Source organism: Apodemus sylvaticus, chromosome 1 (genome assembly GCF_947179515.1).
Source record: "Apodemus sylvaticus chromosome 1, mApoSyl1.1, whole genome shotgun sequence".
Lineage (NCBI taxonomy): Eukaryota > Metazoa > Chordata > Mammalia > Rodentia > Muridae > Apodemus > Apodemus sylvaticus.
In genome coordinates, this window is record NC_067472.1 from 66,537,788 (window position 1) to 66,561,292 (window position 23,505).

The 23,505-nt window shown below is 43.5% G+C and overlaps 1 protein-coding gene across 1 annotated transcript; it reads left to right on the top strand.

Annotated features, from left to right (window-relative positions):
- Positions 1-557: 557 nt before the first annotated feature.
- Bnip3 (BCL2 interacting protein 3) lies at positions 558-19,144 on the top strand. Its single transcript, XM_052196336.1, has 6 exons — positions 558-709; positions 10,838-10,985; positions 11,590-11,671; positions 16,158-16,264; positions 16,346-16,495; positions 18,165-19,144. Exons 1-6 carry the CDS (start codon positions 679-681, stop codon positions 18,208-18,210), a joined length of 564 nt encoding a protein of 187 aa, XP_052052296.1. The 5' UTR covers positions 558-678; the 3' UTR covers positions 18,211-19,144.
- The last annotated feature ends 4,361 nt before the right edge of the window (positions 19,145-23,505 follow it).

Here is a 23,505-nt window from a genome sequence, read left to right on the forward strand (position 1 = left end):
CAACCAAAAAAAAAAAAAAAAAACTATCTGTAAGCGTGCGTAGAGACAGTGAGACCGTGCGTGCTCCCGTCGCTGGCGCTCGCAGGTTCCAGAAGGGATCGGGATACTGTAAGGGTCAACAGAGAGCAGGAGGGGCAAGCTCCACGCCCAAAGCCAGACGCCAGGAGAACCTTGCTGCACGTCCTCACGCCACGCCCACCTCAGAGCCCGCCCACGTCGGCCCACCTCAGCCGGGCTTCAAGACCCGCCCCTCGGCCTCCACATTGCGCCCTCCTCAGATTCCCAAGGCTCCGACTTCGAGCCCGGCCTCCAGCCTCTTCCCTCTCCACCTAGGTCCTAGCTACTCCAGCCTCAGGCACAGACCACGGTCCGCCTCTACACTAGACCTTAAAAACAGCCACCCTCGCGTGCACTCCAGCCTCAGGCCACGCCCCTGCCCCGCGCACGCGCCGCACGTGCCACACGCGCCCCGCGTTCCTCCCCCACCTGCAAGCCCCGCCCCCCAACCAATAGGCTCCGCCGCCGCGTGCGTCCCGCCCCGCCCCGCCCCTTGTCCCTCAGTACCCAGTCCCGTGTCGCCTGGCTTCAGAGCTGAGCGGCGCAGGCTGCCTTGCTACCTCTCAGTGACAGTCTCGCAGGCCTGTCGCAGTTGGGCTTGGACTCCTTTGCCGAGCCACCATGTCGCAGAGCGGGGAGGAGAACCTGCAGGGTGAGGCTGTGGGCCGAGAGGGGCCGCGGAGGCGGCAGGGTCGCGGGCTGGGGTGCGGTGAGTGGAGGCCTGTGTACAGTTCGGTGCGGCCGGCCGGGGCTGGGCGGCGAGCCTCGGTGCATCTTATAGACAAGTCCCTTCACAGGCAGGCCGGGTCTTTCTTTCGTGCTCTGTTGTTCACACTGTCGTAGTTTTGTAGTCTCACAGCCTCTGTAGGTCAGGGAAGCCTCGAACTCTGCGTTCCTCCTTCCTCAGCTTCCCGAGTAGCTCAGGTTTCAGGCCTTTGGCTTTCCCCACGCTTTGGTCAGAGTTGCTTAAGTGAGCTAGAGGTTGCAGGTTGGATTTACAGTGCTTTGATTGAAGTTATTAGTATTTATAACTGTAGTGTCTCTCACTTTTCCCACTTGGTACTGGGGACAGAACCAGACCTGAACGTGCTGGGTAAGTGCTCATTTCCTGAGCGACACTATCCGTTTTCATTTTATGCTTTAAGACATACTGGCTTTGAACTTGGGATCCTTCTGGTTCAGTTTCTAGAGTAGCTGGAATTTGGAATTAACTTTGCCGCCGCACTCCCTGCCTCCAATCTTTACCCCTGGCTTGCTTTGTCACCACTTCTTGATGGAAGAGGAGGATAGGGGGCTTCAGACCTCTGCCAAGTCTTAGAGTTAAAAGATGGGATAGCCACGCACTGGTGGCACAAGCCTTTAATCCTGGCAATCAGGAGGCAGAGGCAGGTGGATTTCTGTAAATTCGAGGCCGACCTGGTCTACAGAGTGAATTGCAGCCAAGTCTACAAAGAGAAAAACAAAGGGGGTGGGGCTGGTGGTGCAGCTCAGTGTGGAAGAGAGCTACAAACCTTCAAAAGGAGGGTAAAATGCTTATAATTCAGTTCAGTAGGCTCACTACAAGCAGTGAAGTGATTGTAGGTTAAAATGGAAGTGTGGCTGGGTGTGGTGACACACCTAAAATCCTATCTTAGGGTGGGGGAAGCTGAGTCTCACACATTCCAGGTTAGCCTGGACTACACAACACCACCAGGCTAGTTAGGGGCTCTGTAGCCAGACCCTGTCTCACAAATAACAAAAGGCTCTCCCCGCACCAGCCTTCACAGACCATTAGCACTGAGTAGACATCTGCTAGTTTTGCAAGGCCACCCTGGGTGCCAGGTGCCATTGCACATTTCTGAGAGCCACCTGGTGTGTCTGAGTGAGTCCTAATCCTAAGGAGCCTAGAACTGCAGGGGGTCCTGTTGACCTTTGGATTCTCTGAAGCAAGAGTTAATTAAGTTATACTAGCATGTAGTAAACATGAGAGGCTTTCTAAACCTTTAAAGCGAATGCTTTAGTGTTATTTTTTATTTCCCCCTGAGGCAGGGTCTCACTCTCAGTGAACTCCCAGAGATCTGCTTGCCTCTGCCTCCTAGTGCTAGTGGGCCACAGTACCCACTTTAGTATGAAGATTTGTTTTTAGATTTTTGCGACGTGGTCGTGGTTTTTCTGTATAGCTCTGGCTGTCCTAGAACTTGTGTAGACTAGGATGTCCAGACAGTAATGAGGTTCGCCTGCCTCTGTGTCCTGGAGTGCTAGACTGGTGTAACACAGAGCATTGTTTGTTGTGTTAACAGTTTTCAGAAAGCTTATATTAAGATGCACTGAGTGAGCTGCATTTATTACCCTAAACAAGATTTTAGTAGGCAGAATTTAATAAGCCTAACACATTACAGAATCTGTATTTTCAAACTACAGCCACATTAAAAAAAAAAAGAAATCTTGTAATTCAGGTTTTTCTCCCTAATGTCAAATGTCAAACAGTTGGAATTTTTTCTTGATAAGTTTTTTTGGTCTTTTCTCTTAAGAGATCAAGTGATGTTTTCTGTAAAGTCACTTTTGTAAAAGCTAGTTGAGATTTTATTTCTGACATTGTTATTAAGATTTCATCTATGGAAGTTTCTGAGTATTCCTGAGAGGTCTCAGTTAACATACAGTCAGTTGACATGCACACCAGACTGCTGAGTCACTGGCAAAATGAGGTTGTCGTTTGACGTTTCAAGGGTTAAGATTTGTGTTCTTCTGTTTTGCTTATTCTATAAAAAGATGGTTACAGTGTGGAAACTCAGGCTAAGGATTTGGGCCATTGTTTGGGGTGTACGTGCAGCTCGGCACTGGCTCACTGTCTAGCTCAGGGTAGGAGGGGTCACTTGAGTCACATGGGGTATCTCAGCTGCCCTATGAAATGTGAATCCCAGCTTGGAGTCCGAGCTGAGGCAGCTTCTCTGTTTGCCGCTTCTTGTTTACTTCTGAGGCAGAGAGCTGTGGAAGCCTTGTTGGTAGGTGGGGTGGCAAATACTCCCCATAGCAACCTCTGGGACCAGTTTTCCTGAAGGTGTTACCCACAGAACTGATTGGTTCTGTTTCCCTTTTACCTCTGATCCATCTTATTGAAAGGTGTTTAGGAGCAGGGCTGGCTTTCTTCTTATGTGGCTTCTGGCATGCAGGGGGAGAGATATGTGCTGTGATACTTCTGTGGAAGCCTTAGTTGCTGCCCTTACCCGAGAGCTCCACTGTATAGAATCAGGGAAGTCTTCACTCAGCTAGCTGTCCTGTCTGCAACTGGTTCTGATGAGTGATTCTTTTGGTATAGGCAAACTGTCAAGGACAGACTTACATGAAGAGAAAACATTGATACACTGCAAATAGTCTGTGAGATCCAGAGGTTGAGTGGAAATAAGAATGACTACTTCAGTTAAGGACATGCCACAGATTGCTCAGTACCAGAGGGATACCTGGAACCACCTGACTGAGGATGTATTAGGCACAGCCTGGTAATAGGCAGAGACAAGTTCACTAGTTGTAGAATCCATCAGGTACCAAGATGATGCAAGCCTGTAATCTCTGTGTTTGGGAGATGGAGGCAGGGAGATCAGGAGTTTAACACCAGCCTGGCTACATGAGACACTGTCAATAAAATGCACATGTGTGTGACTGAAAAGGAAGCCAGTAGTCTGGGTTATGTGCCAGGCAGATTCTATTGAGAACCATTTGCCAACCAAATCTCTTGTTCTCCTAAGTTAACCCAAGAGGCCTTTTAGGTGTTGCCGCAGCAAAGGCTGCTTCTGGAGAAGGCCTGTGTGGTTTGGGGCAGTGCTTCCCTCAGACTTGGTGCCCCTTTGCTTGGCTTTCTTGGACTGTTGCAGCAAGTGCATCATTCTCTGTGACATTATGTTCCTGTTTGGAGGTTGTGTGGGTGCCTGCTCCTTTCTGAGGACTGTAGCTCTTGCTGGATGCTGTCCCTGCTTGAGCTTATCAGCATAATTGCTTGACCCTCTAAGAAGGTGATTCTCCTTCCACAGCCATGATTGAGATGTGGTCTTGAGAATAAGGACCCTGTGTTTCCTCTGCATGGGGTTCTTTCTTTTGGGTGTAGTTATTGTTAGGCATTGACAATCTACAAGTTTGCCTTGGGATATAGAGGGTGATACAGAGAAGGGACTCACCCCCAAGGATGTCTTTATATCAGCAGTTTGGAAAGCAGGCTGGTAGAGCAATCCTCCAATCTCTGTACTCCAGAGTCTGGCTGAGGTAAAAATAACCTCTTTTTAATTAAAACAATTTTTTGAGGTGGTCTTATATATCCTAGGCTGGACTATAACCTAGTAAGTAGCCAAGGATGATGTTAAACTTTTATTCTCAACATCTAGAGCACTAGAATTACAGGCATGCACCATCACACCATTTATGTGGTTCCATAAACCTAAGCCATAAATTAGCATGCTATCCGAACTCCCTAATCAACTGAACTACACTCAGCCCCAAAGATCCAACTTGGATGGATGTCCTAGTTTCACTTCTGACCAACAACAGTTTATGAGAGGAAGGGTTAGGCTTACACTTGTCATTGAGAGGAAGTTGAGGGACCAATTCATTGAAGTTAGGTACATCACATCCACAATCAAGAGCAGAGAGAGCTGAGTGCACCCATGTTGCCTGCTTACTAGTTTTCTGTTTAACAGTATCTGATTTTATTTTATTTTTTTCAATTTTTGGTTTTTTGAGATGGGGTTTCTCTGTGTAATCCTGGCTGTCCTGGAACTCAACTCTGTAGAGCAGGCTGGTCTGGAACAAATTTCACCTGCCTCTGCCTGTCAAGTGCTGGGATTAAAGGAGTGTGTCACCTGACTGCATTATCTGATTTTTAAACTATTTAGAACACCTTGACTAGGGAATGGTACTTCCTTTAAGAGGTTGGATCTTCCAATATCAGTTAACAATCAAGATATGCTCCTATGGATAAACCCATAGGCCAACCTCATCTAAATCATTCCTCTGTAAGACTCACTTCCCTTTTTTTTCTTTTTCTTTTTTGGTTTTATTTTTGGTTTTTTGGAGATGGGGTTTCTCTGTGTAGCCCTGGCTGTCCTGGAACTCACTCTGTAGACTAGGCTGGTCTGGAATTCAGAAATCCGCCTGCCTCTGCCTCCCAAGTGCTGGGATTAAAGGAGTGCTCTACCACCACCTGGTCTCTTGGTTTTTCAATACAGGGTTCTGTGTAGCCTAACTGTCCTGGAACTCACTCTTTGTAGACCTGGCTGGCCTTGAACTCAGAAATCCACCTGCCTCTGCCTCCCAAGTGCTGGGATTAAAGGCGTGCCACCACTGCCTGGAGAAGACTCACTTCCTATAGGCTTGGCAAGATAGCTAAGCAGGCAAAGGTTCTTGCTGCTGAACCTGTTGATCTGAGCTTGGTCCCTAGATATCAACATGGTAGAAGGAGAGAACCAGTTTTGCAACTTCAAATCAAATACTTCAAAAAGCCCTCTTTTCTCAGTTGTTTCTAAGTTGTATTAAGTTGACAAAATCAAGTAGCACAATTACCAACCTGATTTATGGCATGAGATTTTGTCTCCAAAACCAAATGAAGGATTAGAGATAACTCAACAGTTAAGAATACTTGTTCACAACTGTCTGTAACTTCATTTCTAGGGGAGCTGATAGTCTTCTGTCTAACATGGGTACTACGTACATACATGGTACACAAACATATGCTGGGAAAACACTTATGCACATAAAATAAGAGTGAGTTCTGCTTCTGAGGGAACCTGAGTTTCTAGCCGCTCTACACTCAGGGAGACTTGATTTGTATCTTGTTGGTATAACTCAGAAGTGGGAGAGTGGGCTGGAAAACAGAAATGAGAGCTTTGGGGGCCAGCAGCACTGCTTGTTGTCTTGAGGCCTAAATGTATTAAATTACATGAATAAGTTGACTGAGGAAATTCTTTGATGTTAAGTTTTTTTGTTCTTTTTTTTTTTTAATTTTTTTTATTTTTTGGTTTTTGGTTTTTTCAAGACAGGGTTTCTCTGTATAGCCCTGGCTGTCCTGGAACACACTCTAGACCAGGCTGGCCTCGAACTCAGAAATCTGCCTGCCTCTGCCTCCCAGAGTGCTGGGATTACAGGCGTGCACTACCACCGCCCGGCTTTGTTGTTCTTTTAAAAACATTAAAAACATTTAAAAAAAAATTTTTTTTTGAGACAAGGGTACACTCATGTAGCCCAGGCTGGCCTTAAAGTTGCCTTCGACTTCTAAATATTCTATTAGCATTGTAGGTTCATGCTCCCACCATTCTTGCTCGTTTAAAAAGATGGAAGCTTCTACTAAGTAACTGCAGGATGTATGTAAATGAATAGAGTCTTCTCTGTTTTCTAGAACTTACAGTTCCTATTCAGACACTGGTTAATGATAAAGCTTGTTCCCTAGTAAATCATTCCTGGAGCTTTTGGACTCAAGGTTTTTGCACCAGATCATTCTGAATGAGATTGTTTTTCTCTAAGGTGCTTGGGCCTTTTGCAGATTTTGCTGCAAATCTGTGCCCTCTACTCCCCCAAAGATAAGAGTTTCTCTGTAGCTTTTGTTGTCCTGGAACTTACTCTGTAGATTAGGCTGGCCTCAAAATCACAGATCTGCGTAACTCTGCCTCCTGAGTGTGTGCCACCACTGCCAGGATCCCCTGATGATTTTTGAAAGCACTGCTATGACATGAATGCGTCTCTTCAACAATGCTGCCAGTGTGAGAAAAGCAGTCAGGACCCTGCTGTACTGTTAGCCCAGGTGAAGGGTCTGGTGAGGGGAACTGGCCCCTTTACACACAGCATAGAGTTTGGATTTGTCAGCTTCCACAAGTTCGAGAAATAACTTCTCTATAAATTACCCAGCCCGTGGCTTACTGTTACAGCGGTATAGATCAGGACAGATAGTAAGCTCCCTTCATTTTTGGTTGCCCCTTGTACAGTAAGTACAGACACACTGCCTGTTGGCTTAGTTTCTTATACAAGCTCCCAAACTTGGGATTTCCTGAGTGTCTTTTATTAATTAATTAATGTCTTACTTTAATATACTATTGTGTCTGAAATCCTGGTACTCCCAAGTGCTAGAACTGATGGGGTGTATGTATGTATAAGTGAAACATATCTCTTAGCTAGGAGTTTTATCCTGTTACTGAGGTCCATTTTATCCTTAAGGAGCCCCCAAGAATGAGATGACTTACTTGAGACCCAGAATAGCCTCAGACTAGAGTTTGGTAACTAGTAAGTTGTCAGAGGTTAGAAACTTAAGGCACCAGGGAGGGGAGGGATTTGGAGGTTGGGCTATTAGAATATAAGAAAATGTCACCATAGCCCAGCTTTGACCAGAACATCCATGGAGTTTTGGAGTTGGCAACAGGAAGGTGGTGTGTATGCTTTCGTGTGGCAGCTTCTGAACTGTTTTAGAAACTAAGACGCATGTTTTCTTGAGTTCTGAACTCTAGCAAAGTATTAAATCAGAGGGGCTGCAGAGACTTGAACTTGCCTTTCTTGTTTCTGTTTAAGTTTGAAATGGAGCAGACTTGGATAGCCTGTGTACTCTGCTTGTGGCTGGTGTGTGGGGTGCAGCATCCTTGTGGGTTTGGCCTTGAATTTATGGGATTTGGTACTAACCTTAGGAGATATTGTGGGAATATTGAATTCTTGGACTCCCCTGATTTGAGTTTGGAAAATTGGTAGTTAGTGTAGGAAAAACTCTACACTTGGTATTAGGACTCAGTACTGGGAAGAAGACGACATGACCTCAAACTGTGTAAGACACCAGAAAAGATATGGGTAACATTAAGCTTCTTCATAGACTCAAATCTGAACACAAGATTGGCCTAGACAAAGGGGACTGCCATAGCTGGGCCTATACTCTTTAGTAGGCTAGGTTTAGGAGCTCACACTGTTGCCCAGGCTTGTCTTGAACTCACATCATTCCTGCCTTAGTGACTTGGAACGATAGGGATTCTAGGTGAGAGCCATTATCCCTGGCTTCTGGGTATCATCAGACAGTGAAGGGAGGTGCAGCAAAAGACATTAGGCTGGAACTGAAATGGGTGCAGGATTTGCAGATCCCAGAGGGTACTGGGGCTGGTGTGCAGAACAGAGGGGCCCTGGGCTCTGCCCTACCTTCTGAGTCGGTGGTTTGCTTCCTGTGGGCTAGGCCTGTTTCTCTGTGAGGTAGTCTTAGAGGCTAATGAGGAAAATCATGTTTATTTCAAAGTTTGTGTTGTATAATCATGCTTGCTAGCTTAGTGAGAGGTTGTTGGCGGCATAAACTATAAATCCATGATTAATTTCTGGGCCTTTTTTGTCTGATTAATGTGCACATTCTGCATTGAGTACATAGTTGAGGACAGGCTTATTTGTAGTGCTCTGGAAAGCTGTATAGCTGCTTTTGCTTCTAGAGAATATGTGTGTGTTATTTTGCTTTTGAGACTCACTGTGTAACTTTGGCTGACCAGGAACTCTATCTGAGGCTGGCCTCTCAAACTTGGCAACAGTTCTGTTTCTGCCTACTGAATTCTGGGATTGCAGGTATGCCCCATCATACCTGGCTTTTCAAAGTGGGTATTGTTGGTTTTAGAGAAGTTGCACATAGCACATAGAACAGAGTGCAGGCTTTCTGGAACTGTAGCTGAAGGTGGCCCTGAACTCCCGCCTCTACTAGATTATAGGTATGTACCACCATGCACAGCTCCTTTTTCTTTTTTGGGATATGCGTGTGAGGTAGTTTATAAATAGAGATTAAGTGTAGCCCAACTGGCCTTGAACTTGAAACAATCTGGAGATTGGAACTGGGCCCTCTTATACTCTACTTCAACTCTGAATGAAGATCATAAGTGATTCCATTTCTTCCTTAGTTGCATCATCAAATAGTACCGTGTTAGCTGGAATACAGAACAACTCAGTAATTATTACTGTACTTAGTAAAATTATAGTGGCTACAAGATTTGTTTCTTCAGCTTCTCTGGCATGTTCTTTCCAGTCATTTGTCATCTTCACCCTCTTTCTGTTCTGTGTACTATCAATTATTTCATTTTTTTCTTAGTCCTGGCTGCCCTCCGATTTGTATAGAACAGGTTAACTCAAAAGGATTTTTTTCTTTTTCTTTTTCTTTTCTTTTCTTCTTTTTTCTTTTCTTTTCTTTTCTTCTTTTTTCTTTTCTTTTTTCTTTTTTCTTTTCTTTTCTTTTCTCTTCTCTTCTCTTCTCTTCTCTTCCTTTTTTTGGTTTTTTTGAGACAGGGTTTCTCTGTATAGCCTTGGCTGTCCTAGAACTCACTCTGTAGACCAGGCTGGCCTGGAACTCAGAAATCCGCCTGCCTCTGCCTCTGCCTCCCAAGTGCTGGGATTACAGGCTTGCGCCACCACTGCCTGGCTTCAAAAGGATTTTCTATAGGCAAATGGACCTGTAAGTCAAAATAGAGAAGTGATCTTGAGCCAAGAATGAGGCCCATACACACTCTCTTACTCTGCCAAAGAAAGCACCATGGGCCAGTGAGATGGGAGGGGCTTGCTGCCAAGCCTGGCAACTTGAGATCAATCCCCAGGGCCCAAATGATAGGAAGAACCCAACTATTGCAAATTGTTCTGACTTCCATATGTATACTGTGTGTGCATAGGTGCCCACACAAACATTGGATAAATAGAAAGCAAGTAAGCACCACGGGGTAGGAAGCAGAGGCAGTCTGCAGTAATGGCATTCAAATTAGATCCAGGAGAGTGAAAAAGTCAGACTAATAATTGAGGGTTGGCACAGTTAGAACAAACTCATGTTGGGGTTACTTGCAGTCTGTCTGCATGGTTCTTACTTTGTAGCACAAACTGACCTTCAACTTGTCCTCCTGCCTCAGCCTCCTAAATAACTGGGATTATGGGTGTGTACTACCATGCCCTGCTGAAAAATACACATGTATACATACAAACATTTGGCAGTATTGGGGATTGAACCTAGAGCTTTATGATTTTATAAGGCAAGCACACTTTCACTGAGCTATAGCACAAGCCCTTAAATATTTTGATAGACCAAACTAAAAGCAAGCCACAGATGTAACAGTACAAAGAGTTAATTTATTTTTGTGGTGTTGGAGAACCACAAGTGTACTCTGAGAGTTCATTTTTAATGTGTGTTAATGCTGTACTTCTATAGCATAAAGATTTGTGTGAGTACTTGAAAGGTAGATCCCTTTAGAGAATGAAATGTAACCAGAAATTAACTATTTTGTTTTCAAAATTTGCTAATCTGGTTTCTGGTATAAATGCAGAGCAGTAATCAGAAATGTGAATTTTACAGAATCCCAGGGCCATGCGATCCTAAATGTGGGAAGAGCTTGAGTTTAAATCTTTAGGGAGGCATATTAGCCCATGACTGTAGCACCCAGAAGGCTGAGGCAGGGATTGGGCCTCCAGTTTTGGGCTCTGGTAATCACAGGCTTATAGAATACCTGCATGGATGGAATAAAGAGCAAGAGATACTGTAGTGTTTTCGGCCTCAGGAACCTTGCCTATGGGACCTAAAAGACACTAGCAGACCAGAAATGCAGGTGTTTGAAGTGGCATTAAAGTAGGGCCTAGAGCGATGGCTCATATGCCATGTTTGGTGTTTCCTGGGAATGTGAGTGGGCAGGTCTGTCTGTCTGTCTATCTATCTATCTTTGTTTATTGATTGGTATAAGTACTTACTGTGTAGTTCTGGCTAGCCTTGAACTCAGTACTGGGATTAAGTGATCAAGCCCTATGAGTGGACAGATTTCTAACTGCCTGCCCTTTTTGTTCTCTTCAGGTTCCTGGGTAGAACTGCACTTCAGCAATGGGAATGGGAGCAGCATTCCAGCCTCCGTCTCTATTTATAATGGTGACATGGAAAAAATACTGTTGGATGCCCAGCATGAATCTGGGCGAAGTAGCTCCAAGAGTTCTCACTGTGACAGGTAGGTTTTCTGGGTATCTCTTAACAGTGTCGATGTTCCTAATAGATGAATAGTCACAGTGTGCATGTTTTTGTGGGTGGGTTTCCAAGTCTGAGGTGAGACCACAATTGGGAGTAACTCCATTATACAAGGAACCCTGGAGTCTGCCAGGAGGAAGTGATCTAGGGTTCAAGTCTGGAGCGACTATATTAAACTTAGAGACAAATAACAAAGTCGTCCCCCTTTTGAAACTGTTCACTGTGAACACCAAGTCTGAGTAGTTTTGTTCATGCCCCTGTTCATGCTTCTGTTCCTAGGCAGCACTACTAGGGAGAGAATCCAAGGTGTGTGGCTGAGAGTCAGTAGTCAAAGGTCAGATGCTTCCAAGGGCTGTGCTGCCAGTCATGCAGGAGGGTGGGACTTCCCTAGGGAACTGTCTAGCTGGCTCCTAAGTGCTCAGCTCAAAAGGAGGAATTGTTTGGCACTGATCTAGTGATAGGCAAAAGGGAAGAGACATGCTTTGAAGAGTTCTCTCCCCTTAATAAGGTAAGAGCCCCTGCTTGGAATTTATGCTTCTTGTGACACAATTGACATGCTGCTCCATTTTATCCGTTTCTTAATCAAGCCCACCTCGCTCCCAGACACCACAAGATACCAACAGAGCTGAACTAGACACCCACAGCTTTGGCGAGAAAAACAGCACTCTGGTAAGCCATAGATAGGAACATGCTATGAGGTTCAGTACATCATGAGTCTGGTAACTGACTCATACTTGCAACATATGTGAGTCATTGTTCTTAGTTTCTGAGGAAGGGTGTCTCATTAAACATGTAGCTTACCAATTTGGATAGATAACTGGCTAGTGAGCTCCAATGATCCTCCTACCTTTCTTCCAGGCCTGGGATTACAGAAGTGACCCACTGTGCCTGGCATTTTATATGAGAGTTGGATCTGTGTGTTTTATAAGTTTTTATTTATGTTTATGTGTGTGTGTGTTTGTTTGAGAGAATGCCATATGTATGGAGGCATTTTAAACCCCATTTTTTGTATTTTATTTAGACGGGGAATTCCTATTCACCCTGTCTAGCCTGGAACTTTATACAGACTGGTCTTGAACTCACAGAAAGCCACCTGCCTCTGCCCCCTGAGTACCGTGATTAAAGATGTGTGCCAACTTGTCCACTGGTGTTGGGATACTAATGCTTGTGCAGCAAGCACTTTATTTACTGAGCCATCTTCCTACCCACCACTTTCCCTTTTTAATAGAATTTTTAAAAATTTAATTTGTGTGTCTGTATGCTGTGTGCACATGAGTCCAGGTGTCCAGAAGCCAAAGGCATTGGGTCCCCTGGAACTAGAATTTTGGGTAGCAGTCCACCAACAGGTCTGGGTTCTGAGAACTAATCTGAGTCCTCTGAAAGAGCAGCAAGTACTCTTAATCCCTGGTCCATCTCTCCAGCCCCAGACAGGTCATTAAACAAAAAAACAAACTTGTAGACATTAATTCACTGAGGAATCTACTTTGCTAGTGCTAAGGTGGTTACAAATATGTACAGCTATATCTGGCTTATAGTGAGCGTGGGGTTGGGCAAGTATTCTGTAAACTGAGCTTATACCCCAGTCTATGAGCTCACTTTTCTAATATTAACTCAGTAGAAACTAAAGAGCACCTTTAGCATTGTTGTGAGATAAGAGCCTGCTTTAGTCAGTGTTCTATTGCTGTGAAGAGATACCATGACCATAGTAACTCTTAAAGAAAATATTTAACTGGAACTTGTTTATATAGTTTCAGAGGTTTAATCCATTCTAATCATGGTAAGAAACAGAAATGATACTGGGGATGTAGATAAAAGTCCTACGTCTGAATTTGTAGGCAGCAGGAAGAGGGAAAGCTTGGTTTATGCTTTTGAAACCTCTAAGCCTATATATATGCACTGAGACACTCCTCCAACAAGGCCACACCTCCTAATTAATCCCTCCTAAGTAGTAGCATTCCTAGGTGACTAAGCATCGAGATGGTTAAGTCTATGGCTGCCATTCTGTGATTTATCTATAGGGACCTGCCAAGGGCTCCAAACAGCATCCCTATCTGCCACTGATACCGCAAGTACCATCAGTCTTCTGGATCATATTGTCCAAATGGTAGAGCAGCCTGCTCTTTTGAAGAGCTTTCTCCTGCTGCAGCCTTCACTCAAAGCTGGGCCTGGGTAACCAAGGGAGGAATGTGCTATTTCCAGAATTCTAATAGGCTTGCTGCTAAACATTGTGTTCTTGGTGCGGTTTCATCTGAGAAGGAATATTTCAAATGCCTCATACCACTGGACTTATACTTCACTGAGGCAGAAAGCTATTTATTTATTTATTTATTTATTTATTTATTTATTTATTTATTTATTTATTTATTTAGGTTTTTTGAGACAGGGTTTCTCTGTGTAGCCCTGGTTGACCTATAACTCACTCTGTAGACCAGGCTGGCTATTTATTTATTTATTTATTTAGGTTTTTTGAGACAGGGTTTCTCTGTGTAGCCCTGGTTGTCCTATAACTCACTCTGTAGACCAGGCTGGCCTCGAACTCAGAAATCCACCTGCCGCTGCCTCTGCCTCCCAAGTGCTGGGATTAAAGGCGTGTGGCACCATTGCCCGGCTTAAGTAGAAAGCTCTTGAATTTTAGATTTGTTTCCCATTCTCTGTACACATACATGTTACATGTCTAAAGTAGTTAGTTACTACCTCCTGCTCACTTCAGTCAGTAGAACGCCATCAATATAGGGAGTCAGTGTGCTATTTTGTAGAAGAGATAGATGATCAAGATCTCTTCAAATAGAGTCTGTTATTGGGCCTTAGTGGAAACTGAACATTTAACAATGGGCCACCAAGTTACCATGTGACCCGAGCTGCCTACCATGAGCTGGGGGTTATCTGACCCACCTAGTGATTGTGCACAGCAACAATCCACTATTAAATGAAAGTACTCTCTATATATGTGATCAGTTCCACGTAGGTCCTGAAGGCACAAGCAAATTACATGAAGAAGCTGCCAAATGCCCATGGTTTCTACTCCTATTACAATACCATCTGCTGTCAAGTATGCACCTATAGCCTCATGGGGTGATCATTATGATTGGTTGATGGAGGAAGAGTAGGCCCTGGTTTCCCGATGGTTCTACACATTATACAGGCACTATCCAGAAGTGGACAGCTGTGGCATTATATCCACTTTCTGAGACAAACCTGAAAGACACACCAATGAAGAAAAATCTTCATAGTGAGCAGAACTTTGGGCAGTACATGCGGTCATAACATTTTGTTTTGAAGGAAAAATGGTCAGAGAATGTGGGATTGTTCACAGATTCATGAGTCGTAGCTAATAGATTGTCTGGATAGTCAGGGATTTGGAAATCATGACTTGAAGACTGTTGAGAAAGAAATCTGGGGAAGAACTATGTGTATTGATCTCTCCAAATGGACAAAGGATACAAAGATACTTGTGCCATGTAAATACCAAAAGGTTATTTCTACTGAGGAGTATAGTGGATAGGATGACTCATTTTGTGAAGAGTCAGCCTCTTTTCTCAGCCATCTGTGTCATTGCCCACTGGGGCCATGAACAAAATGACCATGGCAGAAGAGATAGGAGTTATGTGTGAACTCAGCAACATGAATTCTATTCATCAAGGCTGATCTGGCTACACCTGCTGCTGGATTCCAGATCTTCCAACAGCAGAGACTAACACTGAGCCCCCAGATATCAGAACTGTTCTCTGGGGTGGCCATTCAGTGACCTAGTGGCAGGTTGACTATACTGAACCACTTTCTCCATGGAAAGGACAATGCTTTGTTCTTAGTGGAGTAGATATTTATTCTAATTGTTGATTTGTCTTAATTGCACATAACGCTTCTGCCAAAATCACCATCTATGGACTTATGGACTTCCTTATCCATTGTATTCTACATAGTATTGTTTCTGATTATGAAACTCACTTCACAGCCAGACAAGTGACAAGTGTGACAGTAGATCCATGAACATGTGTTACCATGTTTCCAACCATCAGGAAGCAGCCAACAAAAAGATGGAATAAACTTTTGAAGACACAGTGCCAATTAGGCATCAGTAGCTGGAGGGCTGGTACAAGGTTCCCTAAAAATGGTATACTCTTTAAATCAGCATCCAATATATGGTACAGTTTCTCTCATAACCAGGATCCATAGGTGTAGAATCAAGGGGTAGAGAAAACAATAGTTCTCCCGATCACCCTTAGTCACCCACTAGGAAATTATTTGCTTCTTGTTCCTAAGACCTTTTCTGCTCTATATGTGCGTGTGCGTGTGCGAGAGAGAGAGAGAGAGAGAGAGAGAGAGAGAGAGAGAGAGAGAGAGAGAGAGAGAGAGAGTGAGTGTTTGTTTTTGGGGGGGGTCAGATGATGCCAAGAGACAAAACAACCATCCATTGGAAATGGAAGCTCAGTTTCTGCCTTAAGTGAACAGGCCAAGAAAGGAATGACAGTTTTAAGAGGGTGATTGATCCAGATTACCAAGGGGAAACATTACCAAGGGGAAATTGGGTTGATTTTTCCACAATGGAGGTAAGAAAGATTATGTCTGGGGTCCAGGAGATCCTTTAGTGATCAGGAGATCTTGGTGTTACCATGTCCTGTGATTAAAGTCGGTGGAAAACTCCAACAATCTAATCTAGGTAGGATGACAAAGGGCAAAGATTGTTCAGGAATGAAGGTATGGGTCACTTCCCTCAGGAAAGGAACTAAGACCTACTGAAGTGCTTGCTGAAAGTGGAGGAAATATATACAAAATGGGTAGTAGATGGAGGTAGTTATAAATATTAGCTACTAGGGTCATGTGACCAGTTGTACAAATGAGGATTGTAATTGTTAAGTGTTTCTGTTGCATTTGTTAAAAATGTGTTTATACAGATTTATGTTTCCTTTACCCAGTTTATCATGTAATGGACTGTCAGTTAAGAGAATATTAATGGTTATCATATCTTAGTTTGAGATATTAAAAGAATATCTGAAGAAGCATTACCACCTAAATGTCTTCATTTATAATGCATTTACAGTTAGTTGTGGGATAGTTAATACCATGTCAGCTGGGGTTCTCTGTTGAGCTTACTGACCTTATCTCTAGTGTGGATGTGGAAAGCTCACCTACTTTAGTTAATATTACTTTTCCATAGTCTGAGGAAGATTATATTGAGAGAAGAAGAGAAGTTGAAAGTATTTTGAAGAAAAACTCAGATTGGATATGGGATTGGTCAAGTCGGCCAGAAAATATTCCCCCCAAGTAAGTGTGTTTTTTAATATTCTCGGTCAAGGTTTTTCCTTTGACAAGGGGACACTGATTGGCAGTTTCTTTCTACCCTAGGGAGTTCCTTTTTAAACACCCAAAGCGCACAGCTACCCTCAGTATGAGAAACACAAGCGTTATGAAGAAAGGGGGCATTTTCTCAGCCGACTTTCTGAAGGTTTTCCTTCCATCTCTGTTACTGTCTCATCTGCTGGCCATTGGCTTGGGGTAAGTGATGTTTCTATGAGTATGGACACCCTATGACAGGGTGGACCTTGGTGATTCTAGGCCCCAGCAATTTATTTCTACATTGTTTATGGAAAGAGAGATGATTTTAGGTTGGTGCATTTTAACAAACTAATTCACAAGTCACTGTTGGGTCAAGTAAAAATCGTGTGCCTTAATGCGTGCATAGGGGTTCTAATGCCGGGCCTCTTTGTGCCACCTCTACAGTGGGTGGGTGATCCTGTGTCTTGGCAGTAATGGAATAATTAAGGCCTTCAGGTTTCTGCTTTTGTATCTAGTTTAGACTAAAACAGACCAGGGAGTACAGCTGTGCATTCTCTAGATGGGACCAGGGCTAAAGAGCAGGTCACCAAAGGGACACTAGGGACTAGGACTCATGTCCTATTCTGTGCTGGCCTCACAGGGATGAGGCTGTGTTTCAGAGCTTCCTGTGTCTACCTCCCGAGTGCTGAGAATACAGATGTCTGCCCACCCAGAGATACATGGTCAAGCACTCTGCCAGCTGAGCTACATCCCTTACTCTTCTCTATGCCTATCCATACTCCCTGTCCACGTTTGGGTGAGAGCACCAGCTATATGAAGACCCTCCATATGAAGACAGTGTTGTGTGGCTGCAGTCTGTTGGAATGATTGGAATGGCTGCCACTGTGGGCTTCTGGACTATGTTAGTTGGGTAGCTGTTCATGTGGTTGATCCCCAGTCTGTTTCATGTTAGATTCTTCCCAGGCTTAGAACTTGATAATGCCATCCCACCTAAGATCTCTTGGCAACTTCCCTTCTTTCATGAACAGTATTTTACTTCAGATAGCTCACTGCCCAGGCTTATTCCTTCCTAGTCCACACAGACCTGGCCAGATAGACTTTCCTGTTTCCTTTCCTAGAGATTGTCATTTCCCACCTTAACTGATTGCAGAGAAGGGAGGCTTCATTACTTATTCGTTGTTTGGACTTTTGAGTTTAGTGGTAATGGACTAACTGGATATGAAGCCAATCTATCCTGCAGCTGTGGCTCATTTGATACACAGAAGGCAATGCAAAATTGTATAGTGATAGAACGTGGGTTTGGTTTGTACTTAGATTTGAACCTGGGACCTTGCACATGGCAGACAGGTACTCCATAATTGAATTTCAACTCCTGTTGTTAATTAATATATTAGTTTCTTTCTTTCTTTCTTTCTTTCTTCTTAACACATTCAGTTTCTTGCACCATTAGGATAATTGAAACAATTAGAATTAAATTTTAAGTAAGAAAAATTAGACCAATATGAAATACATATTAGATCACTAAGAATACTTGATAAAGATTGCAGTCAGTCAGGCTGGAAAGATGGCTCAGTGGTTAGGAACACTGCTTGCTCTTCTGGAGGACTTGGGTTTAATTCCCAGCACATAGACGTAGCTTACAACTGTGTAACTCCAGTTCAAGAGGATCTGACACCCTCACACAGACATACATATAGGCAAACCACCAATGGACATAAAAATAATAAAATCATAAAGAAAATAGAACATTACAGTCATACTTCATCAAGTATAAAGGTGGCTAGTTCCCCTCCAAAAGCTGAAGCCATGGTGGTCTGGCCTTTTGGAGCTGTGTAAAGTCACCTGAGAACTGAGAGACCTGACTGACTGCCATTCCTTTTCTGTCTAGGATCTACATTGGAAGGCGTCTGACAACTTCCACTAGCACCTTCTGATGAAGATTTGGATCTGACTGTTCTCACAGTGAGGATTCATGTCTGCGCTGTGATAATTAACTGAAGAGCTAGCATGATCCTTGGGTGTTTGCACTATGTGTGTTTATTTGTTCTGTAAATGTGGTGTTCCCGATTTAGTGAGACAGAATAGACTCTTATCATGACCTATAATTATACCTATGGGATCAATTAATAAGCATGTCAGACTGATGCCTATTGTAGCATTTACTACTAGTAAATTTCTTTGATTAGATATAAATAGTATAAATAATTTGAATATAGTAGCAATGGTGTATTTAAAGATGAATGATCTGTAATTGTAATCCAGTTAAGACACTATACACTTCAAAAGAATAAGTGATATTAAAATCATTAAAGGGTTTTCCCCAAAGGAAAATTGTGGCCTTATAAATCTATTAGATAGTAGAAAATTAAAGGGTGTGGGTTATCTGTAATGGCCTCTAACTTTGTGAATTAAGTAGCAAGTAGAAGCTAAGGTTACCCACAAACCCCACTTTGCAGTCCCCTCTTCCTGCTTTGCAGGATGAAGGTTCTAGCCTTGCTGTCCACCATTACTGTGGGCAGTCGGTTTTGTTGCAGGCACCTTTGTCACTCTGTTGGATTAAATTCCACTGTTTGTACTTAAATTTTTTGTGCTTTTAAAATCAGCTGTATTGTAAGCAAATCTGTCTACTTTAAAAGACTGGAAATGAAAAACAAAATCTTTGCCAAACCCTTTGAAGAATACTGTATTTGCGTATGCATTAATCAGTATCCAAAGCTTCTGTTAAATCAGGCGTCATCCCAGTCTTCTCTTCTATAGCATGGTTTTAAAGCCTGCCTCCTTGAAATGCTGTATATATTCTGTTGTATTTGTTTCACTGTCCCACACTTAACTCAGGTGTGCTAAAATAAAAGTAACATTTTAACAGTCTTTTGTTTATATTTACGTGATTACTGGATATAGTGTATATCCTTTTCATTTGGAGCAAGATCCTACAAGATGTAATAGTGAAAAACGGGTGTTTTCTTGCTTCAGTAAAGTGTTTTTTGTAAAGGAATGCCCTTTGAAATTAAGTTACATATATTGATACTGATCAATAAAGCAAGTTAAGGGTACTAAAAGCCCAGTCCTTTACCTGATATTCAAAGTCAGTCTGGAGTAGGCTGCTTGAAGCTTAATGGTGGAAACTGCATGTTTGAAAGTAGGTGATAACCGGGCAGTGGTGGCGCATGCTTTTAATCCCAGCACTTGGGAGACAGAGGCAGGCGGATTTCTGACTTCGAGGCCAGCCTGGTCTACAGAGTGAGTTCCAGGACAGCCAGGACTATACAGAGAAACCCTGTCTCTAAAAAACAAAAAACAAACAAACAAACAAAAAAAACAAAAAAGTAGGTGATGAAATTAATGCAGCTAGCTGTGCTCCAGGCAGCCCAGACACAGACACTAAACACTAGATTCCACACTTAGTATTGTACTCTGATGAGTAAAAAAAATAGATGTTCTCATTTTTTCCCCATCAAATGCTCAGTCAGAAATAGCTGTATCCTAAAGAAACTTGGTAGGTATGTCGACTAACAGATTGATGTGATGCTGAGGCCACCTCAGGTTTTTGTTTTTTGTTTTAATGTTTTTTGCCCCAACATGCATAATTGTAATTTAATCATTAAACAAAATTAGACAGGGCTAAATTGTCTATTAAACAGTTGTCCAGGGCTGGAGAGATGGCTCAGGTAGGTTAAGAGCACTGACTGATCTTCTGAAGGTCCTGAGTTCAAATCCCAGCAACCACATGGTAGCTCAAAACCATTTGTAATGAGATCTGATGCCCTCTTCTGGGGTGTCTGAAGACAGCTACAATATACTCATTTACATACAAAATAAAAAATAAATCTTCAAAAAAAAAAAAAAACAGCAGTTGTCCATAGTCTTCAAAGTTGTCAAGCTCATGAGGGACAGACTGGCAAACAAGAGGAGAGAATGCAGTGTGCTTCTAGACACAGGACATAAGAACCAGTAAGGCCAAAAGCTGTGGTTTGAGTGAGACAGTGTTCCACTGACACCATGGAAGCTGAATGTCCTCTGACGCCTGTTTAAGACAAAGTAAACGAAGCCTTTTACTCTCAGTGGTCCTGGGATGTTCAGCAGCAGCAGAACTGCCAGGGACATTTCTGGAAATGTAGGATCTGGTGTATGCTCTGGCCTGAGCTGTGTCCTGAGCTGCTATGGAGAGTGGAGAAGCTCTATGAAGTGATGGGTAGAGAGCTACTTTCTACATAAAACTAGGTTGTCTTAAAAAATCCAAAGCACATTTAAGAAACAATTACATGGGTCAGAAGTAGGACAAGATCTTACCAAACTCCTTTGAAGACCTCCAAAGTCTGTACAGTATTTACTGCCAGTTTAAAATATAAAAACTGTCAGGTGGTAGTGACTGACACCTTTAATCCCAACACCTACCTAGGAGGCAGGGGCAGGCTGGTCTACACAGTTCTAATACAGTAAGAGTTATACAGAGAACCCTGTCTCAAACAAACTTCCCCTCCTGACCCCCCACCCAAACAACAACCAACTAACCAAGCAAAAAGCACATCTTTGCCAGCTGTAGTGGCACCTGCCTGTAATCCCAGTACTTGGAATGTCTAGGTAGCAGGATTGCAAGTTGAAGCCAGCTGTGGGAAACACACCAAGGTCTGGGCGTGTGGCTTGGCTAGCAGATTGTACAGTCACAAAGCCCTGCCTTAGATTCCCAGCATTGCATAAACCATGTGTTCGTTCACACTCAAGAGGTTCAGAGTCATGCTTGTTTTACATAGTTTGAGGCTGGCCTAGGATAAAGAGACTGTAAAAGGGCTTGAGACAGGGACTCCCTATAGCCCTGGCTGTCTTGGAACTTACCATGTAGACAAGGCTAACCTCAAATTCAGAGATCTGCTTGCATCAGGATCGTTGGGATTAAAGGTCTGTGTCACAATGTCCAGCCTTCCTATTCCCCCACCCTCCATTTTTTGAGACAAGCTTTTATTGTAGAGGATCAAACAAACTGATCCTCTCTGAGTTCGAGGCCAGCCTGGTCTACAGAGTGAGTTCCAGGACAGCCAGGGCTACACAGAGAAACCCTGTCTTGAAAAAAAAAAAAAAAAAAAAAAACAAATCCAAAAAACCAAAGGGGGGAAAAAAAAACCTCAAACTGTGATCCTCTTGCCTCAGCCTACAAGTAGAGCATGTATTACAATACTCAATTCAGCCAATACCTGAAAATAAGCACCATAGTAATAGTAGAATTGGGTCAAATGATGGAACATCTGGTCTATATCAATGCCACTACCCCTCAGTCCTGGTTGTGTTCCTCCCAGGGTGGCATCTGGTGTAGGCCCATTGTATGGTGCCCTCCAGTCACAAGAGCCAGGAGTTATGTTCCTCAAGTCATGTCCTGAGGTCTGAGTGGTAGGACAGAGTTCTGTGCCTACACACCTTTGCACCTGAAATACATAAGACTCAAAGTCAGAATATAAGCTTTGCAAAATCAAAAACTTTGAGAAAGTATGTGTAAACTGAACAAGCTGCCTTCAGTCACTCATCAGCTCAGGATTGCTACCAAAGTTTCAATCACTTATTTAGCATATCAAAACAGCCACAAAACTGAAGAGTTAAGAAGCTTTCTTAAGAATAATGCCCCTGTACACCAAGACTTCGATTTTTCACATAACACTTTTCATTACATGACACCACTATTAAGAGTTGTATCCCATCAGTCTGATAGTGCAGGCTCCTGTCTGCTGTGGGCAAATTTAGGTACTAGTTTCCATTTTTGAAGTGTTAGTTTTTTACTTAAAATTTACATAAAATCATTGCGTAGGAGTTGGAGAGATGGCTCAGTGGTTAAGAGCACTGACTGCTCTTCCAAAGGTCCTTAGTTCAAATTCCAGCAACCACATGGTGGCTCACAACTATCTGTAATGAGATCTGAAGCCTTCTGGTGTATCTGAAGACAGATACAGTGTACTTACATATAATAAATACATCTTTAAAAATAAATCATTGTACAAAACCACTTTGGGGAGAACTCCAGACCACATTGACTCTTCCCTGGAGAGATCACCACCCTTTTAACCATTTCCTTGCTGCTTTGTCTCAAAATCTTTCTCTGGGTCTTCTGAGTGACACCTGAGTTTACTCAGAAAATGTGGGTCTTGATGACAGGCCGGGAGCAGGCAGACTGGGTAGGAATGTCAGGAGTATTTTTTTTGTTTTTGAGATAGTCTCTATGTAGTCCAGGCTGTCTTAGAACTTGCTATGTAGACCTAGTTGGCCTCTTAACTGCCTGCACGCCAGTCCATACAAATGCTGCCGAACCCCTAGAACTGCAGCTACCTACACTAACCATGTCCCAGCGTGGCCTGGCAGACGGCCTCCCTCACCCCTAGAATGGAACTTGCCCTTCTGCTTCCCTTGCCAGCACCCTGTGGTGCTACATGCAGAGAACAGCTGCAGTGCAGCACCCTTGGTATTCTCCATCTGCCATGTTCAAGGACAGCTACTGGTCACATTAGCCTGCATAAGAACTTTGACTCTTTAGATTTAAAAGCATGGCGGCTGGGCCAGGGTCTAACAGTACTGGCCTAAAATGGGCGTCAGGCACATAGCAGGTACGTATGTACCATTCGTCCAGTGGGTCACACTGTGGGCAGGGCTCCCACCTGAGGCCCTCAGCTAAGAGCAGTGTGTGACTTCTGGCTAAAAGGCAGTTGTTACACTCAGCTCTGCACAGGAAGACTTTCCAAGTATGGCAGCTGGGCCAGGACCCAAGAACAGCAGAGAACAGCCTCAAGTACCCATCTTCCCACCACTTTGAACAGCAGGGACGACTGTCCCAGGACCATAGGGATCATTTCCACTTGGCATCTGTTTTACTGCAACTGATGAACACAACTCTCAATGGCTTGTCAAATGGCAGACTGATGCATAACTGCGGCAGAAGCACAACTTTAATTTTTTTTTCAAGACAGGGTTTCCCTGGCTGGCCTCATCCAGAGATTCAATTACTTACCTCTCTGCCTTCCAAGTGCTGGGATTAAAGGGGTGTGACACCACTGGGCAGAAAAAATGTAATTAAAAACCTTTGTAAAGACATTTCTTATGTATGATTAGCTTGAGTTTATGTATGTGTATATGTATGCCTAGTACATGCAGGGCACTGAATTCCCTGGAACTGGGAGTTACAGCAGGCTGTGAGCCACACGTGGGTTCTGACAGGTAAATCAGGGTCCTCTGCGAGAGGTGCTCTTAACTGC

Excerpts from the sequence above, each read along its gene's own strand:
- Bnip3 (XM_052196336.1), top strand. The coding sequence starts at position 679 with ATGTCGCAGAGCGGGGAGGAGAACCTGCAGG. Across the intron at positions 11,672-16,157 it reads GCGAGAAAAACAGCACTCTG|TCTGAGGAAGATTATATTGA; the intron begins GTAAGCCATAGA and ends ACTTTTCCATAG. Across the intron at positions 16,265-16,345 it reads CCAGAAAATATTCCCCCCAA|GGAGTTCCTTTTTAAACACC; the intron begins GTAAGTGTGTTT and ends TTTCTACCCTAG.